Source organism: Bos mutus, chromosome 12 (genome assembly GCF_027580195.1).
Source record: "Bos mutus isolate GX-2022 chromosome 12, NWIPB_WYAK_1.1, whole genome shotgun sequence".
In the NCBI taxonomy this organism is placed as follows: domain Eukaryota; kingdom Metazoa; phylum Chordata; class Mammalia; order Artiodactyla; family Bovidae; genus Bos; species Bos mutus.
Window position 1 is genome coordinate 35,229,699 of NC_091628.1, and position 23,389 is coordinate 35,253,087.

Sequence of the window (23,389 nt, forward strand, 5' to 3'; positions counted from 1 at the left end):
ATTTACCTAAATTAAAAATAAGTAAATAGATGCAAATCAGGACAGCAAAAATATATACATTAACCTGTATTTTTATATATATATGCAAAGGAGAAGAAACAGTTTCTGCCTTCAAATAAACTATACACTTTAGAATTATAGAACTCAGATGTTTTAAAACTCACCACATGTTTCCAATGCAGACGGTTTATAGAGTATTCCACTATAAAGTGATCAATTCTTGTTTTATTGTATTTCCATGTTTTAATTTTTTTTTTAGATTATTTAACTGTAGCTGTTTATGGCATACCTATCTTTGAACTGCTGGATTATGTCACTAGGCTTGGGTGGAGAATGTGGCTTTAATTCAAAAGTCTTCTAAAGCCCATGCTTTGGAACAAAATCTGGTGAATGTTAGCAACTATGGAAACCTCTTTTCATTTTATATCATCAAATTCTAAGCAGTGGGAAAAACTGAAATTAAAACTTCAAAACTTTTACCAATCCTATTAAAACCAAAGTATGAGATAATAATGTGAAAATTATAGTATGCCCCAGAGAATACTTAGGAATGTTATACGACATAAACTCATATGGACACTAATTTCAACTATTTGACAATTGGAAAATGTGTAATTCACATGGGCGTTACCATGCCCAAGTCCCCATTTAAAAACTGAAATCAGAAGTTTTCAAACTTTGAGAGTCAAGAGTTCTCATTGAAAATACATAGACTTATGCTGCTATTTTAAAACATGGTTCCATTTTTATACATATAAACATATGGTGTAGTTCTAACCACACCATCCAAATGGTTGCTTGTGTTCAACTCAAAGAGTTGTTTAAACCCCCAGCATAAACTCACAATATGTAAATCCCAAGGTCAGAAGTCACACTGATAGGAGAGTTTCCGACCTTTTATAAGTTAATGATTTGATGTGATCACTCATTCTCTGTTGTTGTTGTCCAGTTGCTAAGACCTTTCTCATCCATCACCGAGGTTTCCACGTGCAGGCTTATAGATTCAGCAACCCCGCTCTCCTTACCTCCTTGTTGTTCAATCGCCAAGTTGTATCTGACTCTTTGCGACCCCACTGACTGCAGCACACCAGGCTTCCCTGTACTTCACTGTCTCCTAAAGTTTGTTCAAACTCATGTTCGTTGAGTTGGTGATGCCATCCAACCATCTCATCCTCTGTCATCCCCTTCGCCTGCCTTCAGTCTTTCCCAGCATCAGGGTCTTTTCCAATGAGTCAGCTCTTCGCATCAGGTGGCCAAAGCATTGGACCTTCAGCTTCAGTCCTTCCAATGAATCCTCAGGGTTGATTTCCTTTAGGATTGACTGGTTTGATCTCCTTGAAGTCCAAGGGACTCTCAAGAATCTTCTCCAACACCACAGTTCAAAAGCATCAATTCTTCAGCACTCAGCCTTCTGCCTATCGTTTATCCCAGTCACGGTATTTAGACTTCCCTTAACTCCAATTACTTGTATAGATGCACCTTCCTCATTAGTAATCCAGCTGTAAAGTCTTAGTGGGAACTGTTGCAAGGATCGGGGTGATTAAATATAATGATGAAAGGACCACTATTAAGAAGCCAGGTCTTTTAGTGCTTCTCTCCTGGGAGAAGTCTCCAAACAGAAAGCAACAAACACAGAGAACAGGTGGGAAGACACTGTGTCTTATTTGATTAGAAGCTCCATTTAGGTCCAGTCCCTTAACATGTCTCACGTCCAGACTCATGTTTCAAAACCTCTTTAAAATCCCCACCATCCCCCATGGGCCTGCTTTTACACCTGCAATCCTGGCCATCAAATGTGCCACTGGAATTGGGGGAACATGTGAAGAAGCAGATGTGTCTGGTGAATGCACATAGAACAAGGTGGACAGGCAATACTGTGTCATCAAATATACAGAAAATTAAGAATTCCTACATTCTCTCCACTCCTTCCACCAAACCAAACCAAACCCTCCAGAAGTGGCTTAAGCATCTGTGGACTCGAAGGCAGGGCCCAGTCTGAATCTGGAGGAACACACCGACATCTCCTAGGTTGTATGCTCACCAGCCACGTGGTACCCACAGTTCAGCCAAGGACAAGACCTGCCAAGAGTACTGCAGGGCAGACAAGGCTACTTAGAGGTAATCTTCACAGCTACCCCCAGAGACAGACATTTGTTTCGTACATCATGTTAGTTCACATACTTGCAATATATTTTCAGAGATGGAGACCCACAGGGGAAAGAAAGTCCCGCCCAAGGTTGAAGAGAATTCCAGTTTGAGAAGTTTAATATTCACTGTAGGCAATATTCTTACTTCTGTCTCAGTGTCTAGACAATGCACATTTGATTCATCTGCCAAGAACTCTACAGGAAAAGTTCATGAAATTTCTTTCAGGATCTTCGAACACCTAGTTAAAAAGAAAGCTTATGTAACATTTCTTACCATAGTAACTATCTTGATGAGAGAAGTCATTCAATGACCACTTAAAATGCACATCACAGACTTGCAAAAGCTGAAAAAACTTCAAGCTAAATATTACTCTCTCTAAAAACTGAAAGTAGAAGCACAGACAATGGAGGAAAAGTGGAGAGCTTCAAGGCAGGGAGGTGGAATGAAGGAAACAATTCCTGTTGTTAAGGACACACCTAGAAACAATGGGACCCAGGCACCGAGTCTGCAGGACAATCAACACACATTGCAGGGAGTGGAATCAAAACAGAAAAATGTACCAAAGATTTTCTGTGGTAGACGAAACAGGCAAAGGCCTTGGGTTGCAGAAATGAAATTAGAGAAACTGAAAGATTAACAAAGACAATGGCTGTATAAGCCCAAAGGCAATTTCTGAAGAACTACAAGATTCACAGAATCTCTGCAGTGAAGTGATGGTGACCACACACACACACACACACACACACACACACACACACACACACCCACACCCAAAATGGGGTTGATCAGCCATCCTGGGCCTCAAGTTCCTTCTCTGTGAAGAGAGGGTACAGGACCCAGAGACATCTAGGGTCTCTCTCAGCCTAAGAGCAAATGGTCCAGGCTTGGAGCATCCAGTGTGGAAGCCGAGATGCCCACAATGACTGGAGAAGGACACGCTGAACGGGAAATGGAAAAGGAGCTGCAGTGTCGCTGGAAAGTAGGGAAGAAACCAACTAAAATGTGCAGCATCCGTTGCCAACGCAAGACGCGGCCAAGTGATGCTTCTGGCAGCAGCCAAGCAGGGAAGCTGCTGTTTCAGGGAAGAAAGGACAGGGACAAAGACAGGGCTATGGCACCAGGGGCCCCTCCTTCCCTCCCTGGGAGACTGGCACGACACCCCCCTCAGAGGGTGTCTTATGTTGGGGGCCCACCGCTGACCTCTTCCCTATGTTGACCTCAATAATCACAGCTCGTGAATGAACATCTGCCTGACCAACAAAACCTGTGTCATGAGCTACCCCAAGAGAACTGACTGGGAAGAAAAACCAAAACCTGTAGCAAAACAGTTCTCAAAGTCACAGAGTATCCAGAGCACATGCGTGCTTAGTCAGTTAGTTGTGTCCAACTCTTTATGACCCCATGGACTGTAGCCCACCAGGTGCCTCTGTCGATAGGATTTCCCAGGAGAGGTTTACCATTTCCTTCTCTAGGGGATCTTCCTGACCCAGAGATCGAACCCATATCTCGTGTGTATCCTGCATTGCCAGGGGGATTCTTTACCCACTGAGCACCTGGGAAGCCTGGGGAGGGCCTAGAGCTGGGGGCAAAGCTGGACGTGTCACACAAGGCAGAGGAAAGGCGGCCCCAAAGAGCAGTGACCGAGGACTGGGAACTTCTCAGACACACACAGTCATCCCCCCAAGATGCACAGAGAAACCCCTCATGGGGTCACACACACACACGTGTCTCTGCTACCTCCTGACTCCCCGGGTGCCCCCACCACTCAGCTCCAACTGGATTCACATCAACCCAGACTCCTCTAGAACCAAACTCATCCTCCCAGCCCCCACCTGGTGGTACAGAAATGGCCCCATGCTCGTGGAAAGTTACCAGTGCCATTGTCCCTTCCTCTGGGCAACATGTGGGTCACTCTCTCAGGGCCCCTCTGCTAACAGCCCACTTCCAGGACAAATTCGAGCTGACACTGTCAGTCACCCTGCTCCCCCCAGGCACCAAATCCACAGGCCATCATGGGCCATTTTCAAAACAGTGCTGTCACCCTGAGACCCCAACTCTGGGGGTGGACACTCTGGTACTGCCATGGCTGGTAGACTTTGCCAGCATGTGGACAGGAGAAACCATCCTCACCACCATCAATGATGGAAACTCTGTCCTTAATAAAGAAATCCAACTATTTAATTCAACTAAGAACATAACATACTAATGTGCTGCACTTAAGAAGAAGGTATACAAAATGAACCTCGGCAAACACAGCTTTATGGTTTACAGTCTGAAGGATAAAGCAAGGGATGTCATAGTTTGATCTGAAGGAAAATGCTTATTTCCTTTCAAACATGATGTCCTAACTCTTAACTTCTGAATTCAAAGGTGCAAGAAACACGACTTCCATGGGTCTTGCACAGGGAACTCTGAGGTTGGACGGGACAGCACATCCATCATGGCTGCACTCAGTCCTGAAGGAGGTTGAGGAGCCACTGCTTAGCCCCCAGGAGCCCAGACGGCGCCCACGCCAGCCATCCTCACAATGGTTCCTACTCCAGCCCACAACCCTGAAGCCTGGAGCTCGGGTCCCAGCCCTGTGCTTCCCCCACTCCATGCTTCATCTCCAAGTTCAAAGTCTTCAGGATGCAAGAACAGGCAGGAACCTTCCATAGAGACACAGCAAGCTGAAAACCAACTTCAAAAGACAGGGAGGGAAGGAAAAGGGATGCAAGCCGCTCCAGAGGACCCGGAGACAAGGCCCTGTAGACAGCGAGGCCGAAGGAAAACAGGGTTGGGGGGGTGCGGGAAGGAGGGGGTACAGAGATCAACCCTGGGTGGGGAGCAGACAGCAAGCCCATGTCCACGTCCCGGGCAAGGTCCCTGCAGGCCACGCAGAGCTGCCCGGTGGCGGCTTTGGCATTACCCTGGCGGGTCCAAGCTCACACCACACAGACACTTCCCACAAAGGAGAAGCAAACTGCGGCGGTGATGTCAAGACAGGGACAAGGATGACAAAGGGCTGAGGGAGGAGGAGACAAGCTTGGACAGGATCCTAAGTGCTCACAAGCCCTTCTTGGGCTCCACTTGACACCACGGCCTCCCCATCCTTGGGGGGCCCTCAGCCGGGGTGCTGGGAAAGCAGACACATCTTTCAGCTGCCTGTGAGATCACCGACGGACACCCAGGTCAACGGACAAGCCCTCCTGACTAGGGCGGGGTGGTGGCGGGGGTAGCCCCAGGATGGGGGGCTTTCTCAGAGAGGCTCCAGAGCGCCAGCCAGGACACAGAGCAGCATGGCAGCAGTGTCCCCTGAGCAGCTAAGGACAGTGACAGTGGAGGACCCCTCAAATGTCAACGTCGTGGCCTCTGGCAGCTGCCAGGAAAACCAGAAGCAGAGACAGGACCGCTGTGTGTGTGGGGGTGGGGGGGAGCAGAATAGGGACCCGTGAGCAGCCGCGTCTCCAAACCCTGCAGCCCCAAGGTTGCCTTCACACCGGCCCCTCACAAACTGTCTTCTCTGTGAACCATCCAGACCTCCCTCCCAGCCCAAGATGAAGCCCCGCCCCCAGCCCTCTCTGGACACAATTCCGTTACCTCAACCACGTTTGTACATCCAACTCCCCCCAGAGTGGCAAGTGCCCCTTGAACCAGCGCCAAGGTCACCCAAGGAGGAAGCAGCCTTACGCGCGAGGCCACTCCATGTGGATCAGGCCCTGAACTGCAGCTCCTGGGGAAACACGGGTTCAGAGCCTGTTTCTCTGCTCATCACATGCTTGTCAATCAACCAATACACAGCCCTGCTTTGTTTTGTCTCCATTTAAGTTAATATCGTGGATTTTTCAGCTGTGGACGCAGGGCAGTGACCCAGGCCGGCTGAGACTCCTGTGAGGCCCGTGTTTCCTCCGTGACACACACCCAGACTCCTGCACTTGGGACACGCACAGCATCTCAGCACTAGGCCCCGGGGGCATTCTGATCAGAGAAACCACCCTGGAAAAGCACAAAAACATGAGACCCCAGGCACTACACAGATGCAGGAGAGGATGCTCACTCAGCAGGAGTTGAAGGCACAAGGCTGCATGGCCTCGTGGGGCCCTGGCCAGCAGTAGCTTCTGCTGCTGCTCTTGGCAGGTTTGTGAGTCACACCATTCCAGGGTCATACAATTGGGTACACAAACCCCAGCTGGTGGACAAACGTGCAAGCACGTGACCTGCAGTCAAGAGGGTCGACTATTCTCCAGCACCGACAGAAGTGTTGGCCTGTGTGCACAATGACACCGCCAAACCCTGCAGGGTTATGAAAACGAGTGAGTGTGCACTTGTGTGTGGGTGCGTGTGGCAGGGAGTGTGCACGGCTGCCCCACAGCATCATTGCAAGGAACGCGGGGATGCAGAGACTGAAGAGAATCAGAAGGTCCTGTCCCGATCATCTAAGCCCCAGGCCAGGCCCCACCTGTTCTACAAAGAGATGCGATGTGTGGGGCAGGGGGTGGGGGGGAATCGGAGCACCGACTCAGGAAGCTTCTGTACCGAGATCCCGGAGCCTAAAGGAAGCCCGCCCCTGAGCACGAACCCCAGTCCCGGGCCATCCCTCTCTTCCCCTCTCTGTGCACATGGGTGCACTGAGCCCAGCCCGTGGGCCTGACGACGAAAACCAGGTCCCTGGTGGCTCCGACAATAGATCATCTGCCTGCAATGCAGGAGACCTGGGTTTGATCCCTGGGTCAGGAAGATGCCCTGGAGGAGGAAATGGCAACCCACTCCAGTATTCTTGCCTGGAGAATCCTGTGGACAGAGGAGCCTGGCGGGCCACAGTCCATGGGGTCACAAAGAGTCGGATACGACTTAGTGACTTCACTTTTCATAGCCTGTGATGCCTCCCCACCTGTGAGCCCTGCCGCCGCTTATCTGCCAGGTTAGCCACACAGGCCTCAGAGCATCAGGGGAGTCAGCTTGCTGCTTAACAACAGAAACTTGACTACAGTTACATAAAGAAGAAGATAAATTTTTTTATAAAAGATGATTTTCCACTAATTAACAGCCAGGAGTATAGATGCTAAGGAAACAAATGAACCACTAAGTAAAAACTAGGCTGCTAGAAGGAAACAATTGTTTCAAAATCATGTCTGTGAAGGGCAGACTAGACCCTGCTCTAATAAAAGGGTTATTTCTGGGGGAAAAAAAAAAATATATATATATATTTTTTTTTAATTCACAAAAACAGATGGCCACTCTTGTGTGTATTGGACAAGATTAATTCACCTGCATTCAAACCAAACTCCTTCCTTACCCTCTGTGTGACCTTCACTAAGGTCACTAAGCCACCAACCCCCATCTCCTCACCTCCAGCACAAAGATGCTCTACTAGCTAAACTGGCTAATACAGTAGGAACGGTCTCCCGAGGCGCTGCCCTCCTTCACAAAGAACCGCCACGCAGTCCTCTGACAGCCGGCAACCCGCGCATAGGATGGGAGGCCGGGCTCCATCACTCAGTGTCTGCTTAAAGCCACCCACTTGCAGAGCACGCCCGCCCCAGGGAGGCCACCACACAGAAGACTCTTGCCATTTCCCCTGCAGGAATGACACCCTGACTCAGCATCCAGGACCCACTGGCATGGCCGCTGCCGGAGTTGTCTCAACTGACACAGCACACAGACAAACCGCTGAGTCCAGCGGGACTGGCCACCAGGCATGGTGTCCTGTTCCACAAGCACACGCTCATTCTGCATGTGCCCACGCTGCTCACACAGGCGCTGCAGACGCCTCACAGAGACCACAGGGACCGCCCCCATCCCGGCACGTTTCCACAGCTGCACGTACCGGGAAGAAAAAGGCTAATCCAGGGGCAACAAGCTTCCTGCAGGAGCATCATCTCGGACTTTTCATCTCCCAAAAAGTAAAGGAATCCTTCTAAGGCCACTCAAGACCCTCCTGAGGGCTGCCTATAACCACACATGGTCGCCTAAAGATGTGTCTGTCTCTGACGTCACCTTCAGCACTGAGCAGCAAAACCCTCACCACTGGGACTCACAGGAAGAGAAACGACATCCTTGGACCATCTGTGAGGGCCAGGTGACACCTGGCTTCCCAGCAATTCACCCAGGAGGCCATGGGAGGCCGCCCCCGCCCCAGGAGCCCTGGGGACAGGTGTGCTGCGCCCGAAGCTGTATCTCAGCCCCACTCAGGTAGCTTCACCCATCACATCAGACCCCGCCTGCCGCTCCAGAGTCCAGCCATTCCACGGTCCAGGGTGAATTTTAATATACGTATGGTTTGCGTTGCAGTCACCAAAGGAGCACAAAGTGTCTATGTTTGTACATATTCACTTAAAACAAAAATAATTTAAGGCAAATGGGGTTTTGGGATCTGAGATATTTCACTGTTTCCTCTTACAGGGGTGGACATACACCTTCATCCTGGGATGGGTGGTCCTTGAAGCCCTCCAACCACTGCCTCCCTCCATGGAAACACTGCACGAGGGACAGCTCCGGTTCACACAGGCCCAGCCAGTGTGGACAGGCACCCCACGTGACGTCTTGGGCTTTAAAGTTTCTACGCAGTGGAAACACAGTTTGAATCCAGCACACCCTGGTTACTGATTACACGGACTCACGTGGACCCAGCCAGGCACACCTGTGTCTCTGGAAACGTAACAACTAACCGACGGTCTGCAGGTGCCTGTGTGACCAGCGTCTCTGGCAGGTGGTGGCCAGGCTCCCATGCTCCAGCGCTGGTCTAAGTCCTCGCTCTGCCCCACAAGCTCTGGCCCAGGAGCAAGTTACCCCACCTCCTCTCTTTCAGCCTTAATATCTAAGCAAGGTCCCAACAGCAGAAAACCAGGGTGGCCCAGGTGGAAATCAGGACAGTGGAGGTGGACAGTGACAGCTCGGGTCACGCTATCTACGTGTGACATACTACACGGATGCAGGCGTGACCAGCCAAATGGCTGGGGTGATGACCCTACATGCCAACAGCATGCGACATACACAGCACGGCCTTCGGGAGACAGAGACCGGCTCCTAAGAGCCAAATTCAGTGGGAAAGACCAACGGGAATGAAAACTCCAGACAGAAAACGGCGGGTGCTGAAAGGGATACAAACAGGGGTCTGTCATCGTCCTCACCACGTTTTCAGGTCCCATGTTCCCCTTTCCTGTACCGTTACAGTTTTAGAGACTGCGCTGCCTCTTTTTAATGAAAATGTCAACAACTCTCATTAAACGCAGGCTTCTTGAAACAGATTAATTGTTTTCAAGGCATTCTTTTTTAAAGAGGTATTTATTACAGTGAATTATTCTTGACACTGTGAAGTAACCTGATGATGCTCAGATGATTTAGATTAAGACTCTAGAGGTAATGAAGCTTTACATCTACTCTTTCTCTGTCATGAGAACAAAAGTGAAAAATGTAAACTAGTACTCTAACATTTTAATTCTCTGCCCAAGTACACACTCATGTGTGTGTGTGTGTGAGAGAGAGAGAGATCTAATACCCTTCCTAAATCTCACCCAGGCAGGGTATTCTAATCTTTACATTTGAAAAATTACATACCTTTCCTTTTATGCCTCCCTTTTTTGAGACTCCTATACATCCCTCAAAACCCAGTGAAGTGCTGCCACCCAATTTCCCCAGGCAATTACTTAGACACTCTTCTGGATTCCCAGGATATCTGTGATTCCTCTAACATGGTACAGTTCATACTGCACTGAATTATTTATAGGTATATTTCTCCCACCAGAGTCTGAGATACTTGCTGTGTTATCTGGGCACATATTAAGTATAAATGTTTGTGAAAAAATGAGCAGATGAATGGACATAGGGATGAATTCAAAACAGGATTACAATAATCAGACTCCATCCCAGAAATAGAATGGCTCAGATTTTCCTTAAATCACATCATAGTATACATTAGCAATAAAGTTTTTTCTATTTCCACAGTATGACAACGTGTGTACATGCTAAGTCACTTTAGTTGTGTTTGACTCTTTGCAACCCTACGGACCATAGCCCACCAGGCTCCTCTGTCCATGGGGATTCTCCAGGCAAGAATATTGGAGTGGGTAGCCATTCCCTTCTCCAGGGGATCTTCCCAACCCAGGGATAGAACCCACATCTCTTATGTCTCCTGCACTGGCAGTTGGGTTCTTTACCAACTGCCATCTGGGAAGCCCTCTAACAGGGTTCAGAATCCTATATATTTTTCTGAATAAGTATTACCCCATTCACCTCTGACCTTTTAGATCTAATACTAATATAGTCTTGGAAGCAAAAGAACCACATAAATGAAAATAGAAAAAACAATCCTAAATACATTTTACATTAACTTTTGCTGCACTTACACATGCATAGACTTTATAAAAGTGATGGCTAATTCCCCAAATCTCCTGTTCACCTTCTTTCCCAATGAGATCAGTCTTTCCAAGGTTTCCTCAATGTTTAGAAACACATCTTCTCCACTCCGCTGAGCTTCACACAACTTCACATAGGTAAACTTCTCAGCTACCGTTTCTGGCATGCTAATAACAGAATCGCTGTCTGCATCTCTTTCCTTCTCTCGGTCTCTCTGGGATGGAGAGGAGATGTGTGGGTCACCCCGTTCTCACTGCCACACAAGGGTGATGACAACCACAGTGCAGTGTGGCTCTGGCCACCAAGGAGATGGACTCCCTCACACCTGTGTGAGGTATGCACACAGGCAAACCAGGCAGGCAGCTTGGAAGAGGCAATCCTGCTGTGTAACATCATGGGCACACAGAGAACATCAAAGGACAGGCAGAGAAGACGGGAGTGAAGCCCGGGGCGCCCAAGGCATGAAAGGCCGAGACCCAGAGCAGAGGAGCCATGAGGCCACCAGAGTCCAGCCCCTATCTGGACAGGAAGAGCAGGTGGGGGAGCCTGGTGTCCCAATGGCCACCACCCTCCTCAGACACCATCCTCTCCAGCCTCTGCCTCTCCCCCCAGGGATGGATGCTAGGACAACACGTCACAGCCTGGCTCAGCAGGGGGAGAGCAGAGATGGACATTCCCTCCAGCAGGGCCCAAGGGACACACTGACCACACAGGCAGAGACAGCCAGGGCCACACATTGAGGGTCGGGAAGCCATGAATAAACCACAACGTTCAATCCACTGCAACCCAACTAAGACCCTCGCCGCTGCAGGCCCAGGCTGTGTGCAGAGCAACACTGAAAGGAAACCTGCAGCCCCCACCTCAACACCTAGGGAACGCAGACCCACAACCAACACAGAGACACAACCACATCAGAAGTCTACATTCCTGGAGTGGACACATAACAAACATGGATATAACCAACATGGACACAACCAACCTGGACACACAACCAACACAGACAAACAACCACACCAGAAGTCTATGTTCCTCCAGTGGACACATAACCAACATGAACACACAACCAACACAGACACATAATCACACCAGAAGTCTAAATTCCTCAGGTGAGGATGGAAATATAAAGAAGGCACCGCCAGAGCCCAGAGGACACACACACATACGAGATGCTGACCCAGAACTTGGGCTCCAGTGGGTAGGAAGGTTTTGTAGAAGAGGCAGTATTATCACTGAATCCTAAAGAAAAAAAGCTGTCTCCTGAGGCACAGGGAGGAGAGGATGGCAGGGCGGGGTGGGGGACCCGACCCCACAGCCCATCAGGTGACAAGTGACCAGAGAAGAGCAGGGGGCAGACTCGAGGCACATGGGACAGGGGCAGGAGACGGCCTAGCAGAGCAGACCCGGGCAGCAAGGTCCGGCGAGGCGAGTGCCTGGAAGCAGGTGGCCAGCGCCTTCAGGGCAGGAGCTCAAGCGGTCTGAGCAGGAAGCAGCGGTGTCGGGGGCTGAGGGACCCTCTGTCGGCGGGACCAGGGTGGGCACGGGGGAGGCTGGAGGCTGAGGAAGGAAATGAGGGAAAATGCAGGCCTGGTCACCGTCCACCGAGCAGGGCCCCAGCCTGAGGACACCTCCAGGCCAGCAAGGACACAGAGGGCCAGGGGGCTGTCCCACCTCTGCTGGGCACCTCAGGCTCTGAACCAGGCAGGGGGCCTCACAAGCCCGCAGTCAGGCCTCCCCGCTACCCCATGGTCACCAGGTCTCTGCCCCAGAGGGGCTCAGCCGGGACACGCGGAAAGGGCGGGGGCAAGGAATGGGGCAGATGGGCCCCTGGAGAAGCCCCCACAACGGGCCACAGCCTTGAGGACACAGGTCCATCTGCTATGGACAGAACATGGCCTCTGACTGCCCACTTGTCCATCCCTGCCTTCAGAGCACTTCACCTTAATGCGGGCTGCAGAAAACAACATAACATATATGGGCTACACTTTATGTACACAACTTTTAAACAATTTGACATGAGGCACTGAGATCTACGCTCAGAAAACTCTGGAGACCACCATTCCAGGTGCCCGGCCAGCTGCAGTGAGTGCTCTCTGCCTCCACAGGGAGCTTCCAACCCACTGGAGACAGGAAGGAAGACACAAGAAAAAAGAAACTCATAATAGTTACAAATAATTATTATATTTTTCTATTCCTTTTCGCCTACAAGAATATCTGACAGTAATTTCCATCTCCCTTGTCTCTACATAATGAAAATCTTATGTAGCTCAGAAAAAGGGCCGATACTCACTGCATGGTCTATTTCTAGTTTTAATTACAATGCTTGCCAAAGCTGGGGAGAGATCATTTCAATTCATTTCAAAAATTACTCCCATTCAATACCAGAAGATAGGATTTTTCACAGTTTTGAATATTTTATTTACTGGGTAATGAAAATGGCTCAGCATATAAATAAAGCATTTGCTTTAGAAACTTTGGTCTAGAGAAGATTGAGGGCTGACATCTATTCATAACAATGAAGTGGTTTTCTTCAAAAAGTGAAAGCCTACACTCCCCTTCCCACCACCACCAGTTTCATTTCTATTTATAACCTCGAGAAAGAGTGGTTCCCAGCAAACGTGAGTCAGGGATGCTGGCGAGGTAGCCCGCTGCACTTACCGATCCATACAGCTCCCCCTTCTCATTCATGCCGAGGTAGAGTCCACTGTCCACGCCACGGATGCTGACCAGACCCACGGCTATACTGATGAACTCCAGGATCCCTGCAAGACCGAGACAGAGGGACACAGGTCAGGGCGTGGAGCACTGCCCTCTGCGTGTCCACAAGCCTGGGAGCACCGAAGAGGAGCATTTACTCAGGAACCGTCTTCTCTTAAAACCACTGCCCCAAAGAATTGATTTTTCCACTAGATCTTAGCTTCTAGTCATGAGACAAAAACACTTATCAACATGACACATAACAAAAAAAAAGTTTTTAAATAAAAAGCTAGCATTTCTCTTTTAAACTTTTTATTTTATATTGAGTATAGCTGATTAGCAATGTTTTGATAGCTTCAGGTGGACAGCAAAGGGATTCAGCCATACATATACATGTATCCATTCTCCCCTACCCTCCCCTCCCATCCAGGTTGCCACATAACACTGAGCAGAGTTCCCTGTGCTGTACAGGAGGTCCCTGTTAGTTATCCATTTTAACTACAGCCGTGTGGACATGTCCATCCCCAACTCCCCCCAGCCATCCCTTCCCCCTAATCTTCCCCCCAACCTTCCCCCACCCTCATAACCATAAGTTCATTCTCTAAGAAAAAACCTGGTATTTACACAGATGTGGTAAGAAATGACAGGTCAGATAAGCCAGTGTACATGTTCTAACTAACTTATATGAGCATAATGTAAGAGAAAATTTACTTCTACTTTAAAACTGTGAAATGAAGTATCCGTGTATGGACATGGATTGGAAAAAAGTTCTATTCAGAGAGAAGTCTATGTCTCTTCAAGTAAGAATGGAGATGCCAACCAAAGACTTCTCTGGTTTACATCGAAAATTATCCAGCTCTCTCTATCCAGTATAACTGTATTATGCTCCATCTGGAAAACTAAAAGGCCTACATCCCAAATATTTCTGCTTAAACAAAGTATTGATTTTTCTCTGTGCTTATCTAAGCCGCAAAGAGATAGTTAGGCAATTAAGATAACACAATATTTGGAGGAAAAAAAAAATGCTCATTCCAAAAAAATGCTCTTGATTTAAAATAGACATGGATTACTATAACCCAAAATCAAATCAACATAACAATCTTATTTCCTTCTTTCCTCTTGCTTACCTCACTAAGAATAACATTGCCTAAGCTGGGCATAAATCCAGAATTTTATAGTCACACAACAGCAGCTCTAGGTTCCGTAACAATAGTGTTGTTTTAACATGACTATCCAATGGCATTTTGGAGACAACAGTAAGACACTCACGCTCAGCCATTTTCTCCACATTTTGTATTAAAGTGCTACACTCTATGTAAACCTTGCATTAACACATACCAAATACTGCATTACCTTGCAGAAATATCTGCAAATATTAAAATAATTTACTTACATTTTAAAAGTTTAGAAAAAAATAGGGATAACACTGCACTACAGTCTCCTGTGACTTGTAAAAAAGCACTTACATGGATTTTTAAACAATTAATTTTGCAACTCTCACAAAACAGACTGTGCAGCAATCATAGCAAGACATGAAGTACATAAATCTAATAAAGCAAAGGTTCCAAGGTGATGGACAAAGAGAGACTGCTTATAAAAGGGTGTTCCTAGTCCTGTTATAAGCACAAAATGTAACAAATTCTTTGAGCTTAGTTTACAGACTGTCCATCTGAACCTGCAAAAAAAAAAAACAACTATGTATTTTTAACAGAATGTGAAATAGTGTGTGGGAAAATATGATGAGAAATTGCCTTCTGAATCTGATAACTGGTGAGTCTCGAATGAAAAACACATCTGAAATAAGTTCATTAATCAGCCATTCCCTACCTCACAAAGCAAATGGAAAGACAAATAAGGCAATATTTCCATGAGAGTCAGTTCATGTGAGATGCACGCCCTTATTGATGAATCATTTTATTTCATTATGCCACATCCAACTCTTAGGATTAAAAATAACTTACACTGTGGCATTTTATTACTAAAGGAGTCACATACTACAGTGTGAGTCTCTTCTTAGCTACCTGAAAACACACACTGTAAATCATAGTAATCCTGAAATAGGATAAGGAATTCATTAACATCCAATTTTCATTGTAAAATGGAAACATTTTGCCCCATTGCAGCTGAACAATTTAATACACTATGTCAACTGAAAGTCATAAAACTAAAAGATACTTGCACCTTCTAAGAGGGTATTTGATGATCTTTGCTTTCCCTAACATGAGGCAGCTCTGAGAGAACTAAGAACAGCTATCAACCAACGTTGCCCATCAGCCCCAACAAAACCTAAGTACACGAGCTCTCACAAAGCCATGTGCCTGGTTGGTCTACAGGACATCCGGAGCACCAGTCTCGTCAGTGACAACCCCAACAGCCGGGGTCCTCCAGCATCTAGTGTGTGCCCAGTGAGAGGCCTGCCACTCGGGCCACATAACAGCCCAAGGCGTCATCACATGCGAGCCCTCAGATGACATATGGGGGTACTAGGCTTAAGGACAACCTCCCTGGGAGCAATCAGACTCCAAGGCCTAGGTCCTTACTGACCACGCACATCTTCCCATCAGCTTTACCTTTCCTCAAAAGTCTGGGATTTCTGTACCACTTTTTTTTTTATTAATTCATTTTAATTGGAGGCTAATTACAATATTGTAGTGGTTTTTGCCATACATTGACATGAATCAGCCATGAGTACACATGTGTTCCCCATCCTGAACCCCCTCCCACCTCCCTCCCCATCCTATCCTGCAGGGTCATCCCAGTACACCAGCCTTGAGCACCCTGTCTCATGCATCAAACCTGGACTGGTGATCTATTTCCCATATGATAATATACATGTTTCAATGCTGTTCTCTCAAATCATCCCACCCTCGCCTTCTCCCACAGAGTCCAAAAGTCATTCTTTACATCTGTGTCTCTTTTGCTGTCTCACATACAGGGTCATCGTTACCATCTTTCTAAATGTCATGTATATGCGTTAATATACTGTATTGGTGTTTTTCTGACTTCCTTCACCCTGTATAATAGGTTCCAGTTTCATCGACGTCATTAGAACTGATTCAAATGCATTCTTTTTATTAGCTGAGTAATATTCCATTGTGTATATGTACCACAGCTTTCTATTCCATTCATCTGCTGATATATATAGTCATTCTCTCACTAGTGAAATGGAAGATGTTGGCGAGATGAGACTTGGCTGAGCCAGCACTCAGGACAAGCAGCAGCAGAGGAAATGAAGAGCAGGTGGGCTCCTGTGTCTGCACTTTCCTCACACAGGACATGGGAAGGTGGGCAGCTCCAGGTGCTAACATACTGATTTTGTGCACACACAACATAAGTTCTGAAATGATTATTACACATTTTGGAAATGAAAGTGGTAAGAGATCAATCTTGTTATCTCCTGGCATCAATAAGACATGCACTCATTCATTAAATCAACAAACTAAGGAGTAAGCCAATGGGCATCCCTGGTGGTTCAGCAGTAAAGAATCTGCCTGCCAAGGCAAGAGACATGGGTTAGAACCCCAGGTCTGGAAGATCCCCTGGAGAAGAAAATAACAACCCATTCCAGTACTCTTGTCTGGGAAATTCCATGGACAGAGGAGCCTGCAGGGCTACAGTCCATGGGGTCACAAAGGAGTCAGACACCAGTGAGCAACTGAACAACAACAAATTGTAAGCCAAGCACCACACCCTTTGTTGAGAATATGACGATGAGCAAGGACTAGACTATGACCTCAAAGAGCTTCCCATCTAGTGGGCAGGACAGACAACCAGGTAAGTGTAATGACAATGGGGGGGGGGTGCAATGAGAGGTGGGTATTCATGGTAGGCAGGCAACTCACTCAGGCTGGGAAAGGGGAGTCTGGGGTGCTTCCAAGGGTTAAGACCAGAGACAAGTCTTCAAGGAGAGAGACTCCAGATGAGAAGGAGCTACATCTAGGGACCCCAGATGAAAAGGATGTCATCACCTCAAACTAGCATCCTTAGCTCTGCAGCCCCTTAAGACGCAGAGACCTCAAAAGAACAGCCCAGCTTTTCATGAGGTCACCTCGTGATCTGGGGGCAAACAGAATCTAGAACATCTGAGTCACAGCTGCTCCCCCACATGCAGAGCTCATCAGAGCTGCAAGGCCAGGAAGACCTGGCAACATGGCAACAAGCCCCCGCCCCACCCAGACTGGAATCCTTGATATTCCTGGTATTATCCTGTCCACCAGGAACTCCAGAACCTCCAGCAGGTGGGTTACCCTCTCTCTGGGCCCAAGCCAGTGCCAAGCATCTGCTTCAGAGTGCACTGATCTGAGTGGGGTTGCCCCCCTCCATGGCTGTTTCCACCAGCATGAGACACAGGGTTGGGGGTGGCTGTTGGTTCAGGAAGAACCTGGGGAGAAGGCTTCTGTGTAGACACAGAAGGGCAAGAAGGAAAGAACTAGGAAGAGTAGAAGGGAGGGAGGGAGAGAGTGGCCCGTCTCTTCTAGGCAGTGCAGAAGGGCCACAGCCATAGGCACTGATGGAGTGACCTGGGCAGCTGCTCTCCGTGATGGTGGCATCTAGCTGTGCCCTTTCACAGCAGGCAAGCACGCCCATGAGAATGCAGTCCCTGGGCCCAGGAGGTCTGGTGGGGTCTGACGGGGCCCACGGTCATCTGTGGTCCACAAGAGGCCAGGTCAGTTCCTGAACCCCTTCAGGAAAATGACCTCCGCACAGCATCCCCCTGACCCCAGACTCACTAGGTAAGTAGTGTTTGGCCCCATGCTCTGTTCACATGGACCATTACCCCAAAGCTGGTCCTGCTCCCAGGAGCCCCTCAGCCCTGGGCCGCACCTCCGCTGGCCCTGGGAAGTGCGTGGACCATGTGAAACAACCCTCCAGCCTAAAAGCCCCCAACACTTAACAGACCTGCATTCTTCAGAGGACAAGAATGTGTGCAGGCTGTGGAGAGAGGCACCAGGGCAGGCTTTCTAAAATAGATTAACCTCCCCCCTCCAGCCCCCTGCTTGGGGAGAACCGCACACCAGGGCTGCCAGATCAGTCATCTCAGAGCCTGAGGCCTTGAGCAAAGCCCAGGGTTCATTTGGGAAATAACTAGCTGAACAGGAGCCATCACCTTACCGATTTTTCCAGAATCCGGGCCTATCCTGAGAACAGCATCCTTTCCCTTACTGAGATACTGAAGAACAGATACACAGAACTAAGTTGTTTCAAGCGAGACCCCTGGAAATAGGACTGTTTAACCTGTCTTTTTAAAGCACGGCTATTGATCATATTTCTCCCCTCTGGCACTACTACTACACCTGACCCCAGGACCGGCCGCCCCAAGGCTCCGGCGAGGACCAGCCGGCTCCGCACCAGGCCAAGTCAAATAGCGGATCAGGCCCCAGGCTCCCTGTTTTTATTATCCACATTACCATTTCTTCCACTCATTTTTCTGCTCACTCTTTCCGTCCAGCAGTATTAGGGAACGAACCGTCTGGTTCCCCTGGGCCTATCACCCCAGATGGGATCCCGGGTCCCCTTCTCCGGGCCTGGCCTCCGCGCCAAGCCAGCACCCCCCACCCGGGGAAAACAAAGGGCCCCCCGCGCTCCCCGTGCCCGCATCGCGGCCGCACAGCTCCTGCAGGCACAGCCGCGAGGCTCCCCGCCCCCCGCCCGCACTGCCGCTGCTGTGTCACCGCCGCAGCCGCAGTCACCTGCGTGGGGGCGCGGGGGGGGTGGGGGGCGTCTCTCCCGCTTCCTCTGCCATTTCCCCTGTCAGGTGGAAAACGCACCTTATGTTTTAACCGAGGTGCAAGCCCCCTTTGCCCCCTACCCACAGCTCCTCTCCTCCAGAGGCTCGGAAGAGAAACCCGGGATGCACTTGAGGTCCCCAGGGCGCGGCTGGGGGGGCGCGCGCGGGGGAGATGAGGGGGTCCTAGGTGCTGCGGGCGGGGCGAGGTGGGCTCCAGGTGTGCTGGCCGCGGCCCCCCCGCCCCGCGCAGGGTCCTAGCGCCCACACTCCCCCGCGCGCGCCCCCGGGCGGGGCCCGGAGCCAGGGTGGGCGGCCGGCGCCGCGCCACGGACATTGCTGACACCCGAACCTGCGGCGCTGACGGCTCCCGTGGGGGCTTCTCCGCGCCGCCCCCGGATGGAAGCCGCAAGAAGCCGGCCGCCGCGCCCTCCCTCCCCGCCCCCACCGCCCGCGCCGCCCGCTCCGCCGCATCCGAACCCGGCGCGGGCGCGCCCCTCCCCCGCCGCCCGCTGCGGCCGACCCCAGCCCCGGGCCCGGGCTTCCGCTGCCCGGCCCCCCAGCCAGCGCCGCCCCCAGCTGCCCGCCAGCCGCGCGGGCGGACGGGGAGAGGACGCGTCACCTCCGGGATTGGGGGCGGGGGTGCCGAGGCCGCGTTTTGTTTTACGGTCTCCGTGCAGCCGCCGGGCCCGCGTCCTTGTCGGCTGACCCCGGAGCGCGCCTCTCGGCCGCCCCCCGCCCCCATCCGGCCCCCAGCCCCCTCCGTCCACCCTGGTCCCTCGCTGTCCCCGAGGCAGAGGCACCGGATTCCTAATGACCAGGTTGCGTGTAGCGAACGTCCTACCCGAAAGGTGACTGCGTTTAAAAAACAAAAAAAAAAGCGCACGGTGGGGAGGAGAAGCCCCAAGCGGAGCCTCCCGGTCTTCCCGGGCGGGGTCTGCTGCTCCGCACCGGAGGTCGCCGGCCGCACGCGGGAGCCCATGGCGGGCTCCCCAAGCGGAGAGGGGCGGCGGATCCGCAACAATGGCACGCGGCCCCCTGCCTACGCCGCCCTTTGTCCCCTCTCTCTCCCCCGCGGCCCCGGCCCTGCTGGCCGGCCCGACCCACCTCCGGCGCCGCGAGCCCACCGCTCCGGGACCCGGCTGTGCGCTCCGAAGGACGGAGAGGGGTCCGAGACGGGACGGGACTCCGGGGCCTCGGCCCCGCCGCGCGCGCCTCCGGAGGCTCCCGCGCCACGCGCGGCCCCGCTGCTCCTGGCGGCGGCCCGATCCGCTGGACCTGCGTTCTCACACCGAGAACGCGAAGGGACGCGGCCCCGGGCTCAAGGAGCCCGATCCCTAAACGCAGCCGGAGCACGCCCGGGCCCGGCGCCCCGGACTCGGCAGTCCCAGCAGCCCAGGGCGCGCGGGGCGGGGGCGAGCCGCCGAATCCGAGCGCGTCTAGGACCGCGCGGAGCAAGCCGGCGGCAGCCGAGTGCGCGCGGGGCCGGGGCGGCCGAGTGGCACCTGCCGGCCGGCGCGTGGGGGCCCGGGCTGGGCGCTACGTCCCCGCACCGGGCCGCCCTCCCTGGTCCGGAGCGCGGCGCGAGCGCTGGCGGCCTGGGGGCGGCCGGGGTGAGCGCTTGCGCGAAGTTTCGTCCTCTTTCCGCAGCGGCCGGAGCCGCCTCCACTGCTCGAGCTTCCTCTGGGTAACTGGAGACTGCAAAGCAGACGGGGGCGCGGGGGCGGGGAGGGGGGACCCTGAGCCGTCTCCCTGGTGGGTCCCTCCGGGCCGAGGCTCGGGGAGGGAGGACAGAGGCAGGAAACCCCGGGGCCGGCCCATCTCAGGCCCGGGCCGGCCTCACCTCGGCCATCGTCTGCAGCCCACGAGCTACACGGACAGTTCAGACCGTGCTCAGCATCTGGCGTGAAGCTTAACGAAGAGAAAGCACCATAGGACTTTGCTTTTACGACCTAGTTTAAGTTGTCAGGTGGGTTCGCTCAATAAGTTAACTCCTTCCAACAGTCCGGTTGCCCAAACGCCGCCACCTCCCCCCACACACACACCCCCGCTTTATTTTTAAGTATGGGGTGGGGGGGAAACCGGGAGAAGCCCCTCCACCCACCACCCCCGGGGCGCTGCCGTCGGGCTCGACGGCTCAGCAGGCACGTGTGTGCAGTCGTTAGAGCGGACGGTCTCCATCCTCTGGGGTCTGCAGCCCTCGTGCTGAGTCACAGACACCCTCCTCGGGAGATGAAGCCCTAGGAATGCCCTTTAAAATTAGCTCGCCGCTTTTGCACGCGCGCACACACGCACACCAGAGGCACCCAGGAATCCTACACAGGGCTGCGCGCGGTAGGAACTGGACAGAGCACAGGGCATGACTCGATGGCTGGAAGGACAAACGACCCCGGACAGGGCCCTGCCCCTGCCCGAGTCCGTCCCCCATCCCCCCCTGCGCCCTGCCCCTGCAGCCCCGGAGTCTGAAATACGACTTCAGTCTCTCCTCCCACGGAACAATCTGCAACCTTCTCCTAAAGCGCCCCAGTCCCTCTCGGTGGGAATCAGCAATACGCTTCATATACAATTTAAGCAGGACACTTCTTGGAGGAATAGAGGGAAGGGGCAAAAACTTCATTTGGCACGAGATGGTAACCATTGCCTTGAGCAAAATGCATTTTAAGTTCTCCGTAGTTAATGATTAAAGCTTGAAACTCGTGGAATCAGTCCATTCAAAAGAAACTTCCTAAACCCGATCTTGCCCGCCTTTATGATGCAAAAGAACTAGGGGTATGTGTTATATTTATAAATCATGCCCTCCTTAAAAAAAAAAAAAAAGCCTTCCAGTGTAGACCCGCATCAGTGCCAGCAGCAGGTCTGCAATTCCGGAGGCCTTTTTCTCCCCTGGAGCTAACGAGACCGAGTCAGTCCGAAACCAAGGGAGGCAGACCCCTTCCCGCATCCGCCACCCGCGCCCGGCCGCCTTCAAGGCAGCTGCGGTCCGAGCCTGCCAGCTCGGGCCCTCAAGGGTTAACGGTGCACCTACCGAACCGGCTGTGGTCCTTCCTGGTTCCCTGGATAGTACCGTTGGGGAAGATTTCTAAGTGAAATCCAGTCCTGCAGTACAGCTGCCTCCGCCTGAGAATCCCCTTTAAGTGATCCAAGTCCGTGACCGCGGGTCCCCTGGGAAGCCCCCCTGCTTCGGACTGACCCAGGTGGTCACTTAGCAAGACCGGGCTGTCCACCGGCAACACCGGCCCGTTCCCGAACGGCACCGCATCCTGCACGCCGAAATAGTTCCCAACTTCACCCAGGGGAGCCATCGGCAGAGTCGGCAGGCGTTCCGAACACAGCGATAAACAATGATGATGGTGCCAACCCAGGAGGTACTCGGCGAGGTAAATCCAACTCCGTCCCTCACTGCAGTTGCAGAGAGAAGAAAAAAAAAAAAAAAAAAAGGTCCTTTTCTTCAATCCATGAAATGCATCAATAAAAGTAACCTGCCGTTTCGCTGGCTCAGGTTCAAGGTCAAACCGCGGATAGTCTAAGCAAGCACCACTTTATACTCGCACACTGACATATTGATAAACGTATCTATGTATCTCTACACACAGATCCCCAGCTCTCGGCAGGCACGCAGGTCTTCATCTCATCCGACCGTAGGGAGGGAAAAAAATCCGGAGTTTCTCCATTAGGCTTGCGACCAGAATGACCATAGCAACTTAAATGCCTAGGCGTTATTATAGGGGTTTTTAAGATGCACGGGCTACGTCAGAATTTACGGATCCTGACTCCAGGAAGGCATGCGCTGTTTTTACTCTAACCGACTCTGCAGACATCAGCAGGAATCCTTCAAGGGAGGAAAAAAAAAAATCTCACGTTGGTGGCGGCGACGAATCTGCAGCCCCGTCCCCTCCTCCAAAAACGAGAAGGATGATAATAAAACAAAAAGAAGGGAAAACTTTAAGCGTCCAAGGCTGGTGTCCAGAGTCCTCCGGAGGCTCGGCTGGCGTCCATCGGCCGGGCGCGGGCGGCGGGCGGCGGCGGCGGCGGCGGGAGCGAGGGGCGCCGCGGCAGGACCCGCGTGCCGCCGGCGGCCGCGAACAGGTGTCGCCGGGGCGCGGGGCGAGGTGGCCGGAGCGCTCCTCCTGCGCAGCCCCGCGGCGCGCAGAGTGGCGCAGGCGGCGGCATTGGGCCGGGTTTAAGGTAGCGCCGCGCCGCCCGCGCTCCCCGCGGTCCTAGCGCCCGCCGCGCCCTCCGCGCTGCGGCAGGCCCCGCGCCGCGCGCCCGAGCGCGGGGACCCGGGGGCGCCCTGAGCCCCCAGTCTCACAAAGGAAGCGCGAGGCTGCGGGCCCCCGGGCCACTGCGGCCGCGTCGCTCACACGGAGTCGCAGCCGCGAAGCTAACCCCTCGTTCGATGCGGCGGCGGAGGTGCAGACTGAATCGGGAGAACTAGTTTTCCCACTTGGGGCTCGGGGGCTGCTTTGAGTTAAGAAATAAAACTTAGCT

General features: G+C 52.0%; 1 protein-coding gene across 1 annotated transcript in view; it reads right to left on the minus strand.

Annotated features, from left to right (window-relative positions):
- Window positions 1-23,038, minus strand: part of FGF9 (fibroblast growth factor 9) — a 29,616-nt gene extending 6,578 nt beyond the window's left edge. Inside the window, exons 1-2 of the mRNA XM_005888727.3 lie at window positions 21,927-23,038; window positions 13,138-13,241 (exon numbers count right to left, since the gene is read on the minus strand). Coding sequence (XP_005888789.1) covers window positions 13,138-13,241; window positions 21,927-22,203 — 381 coding nt within the window. The 5' untranslated portion in view covers window positions 22,204-23,038. The remainder of the gene's footprint in view (window positions 1-13,137; window positions 13,242-21,926) is intronic.
- Window positions 23,039-23,389: the final 351 nt, after the last annotated feature.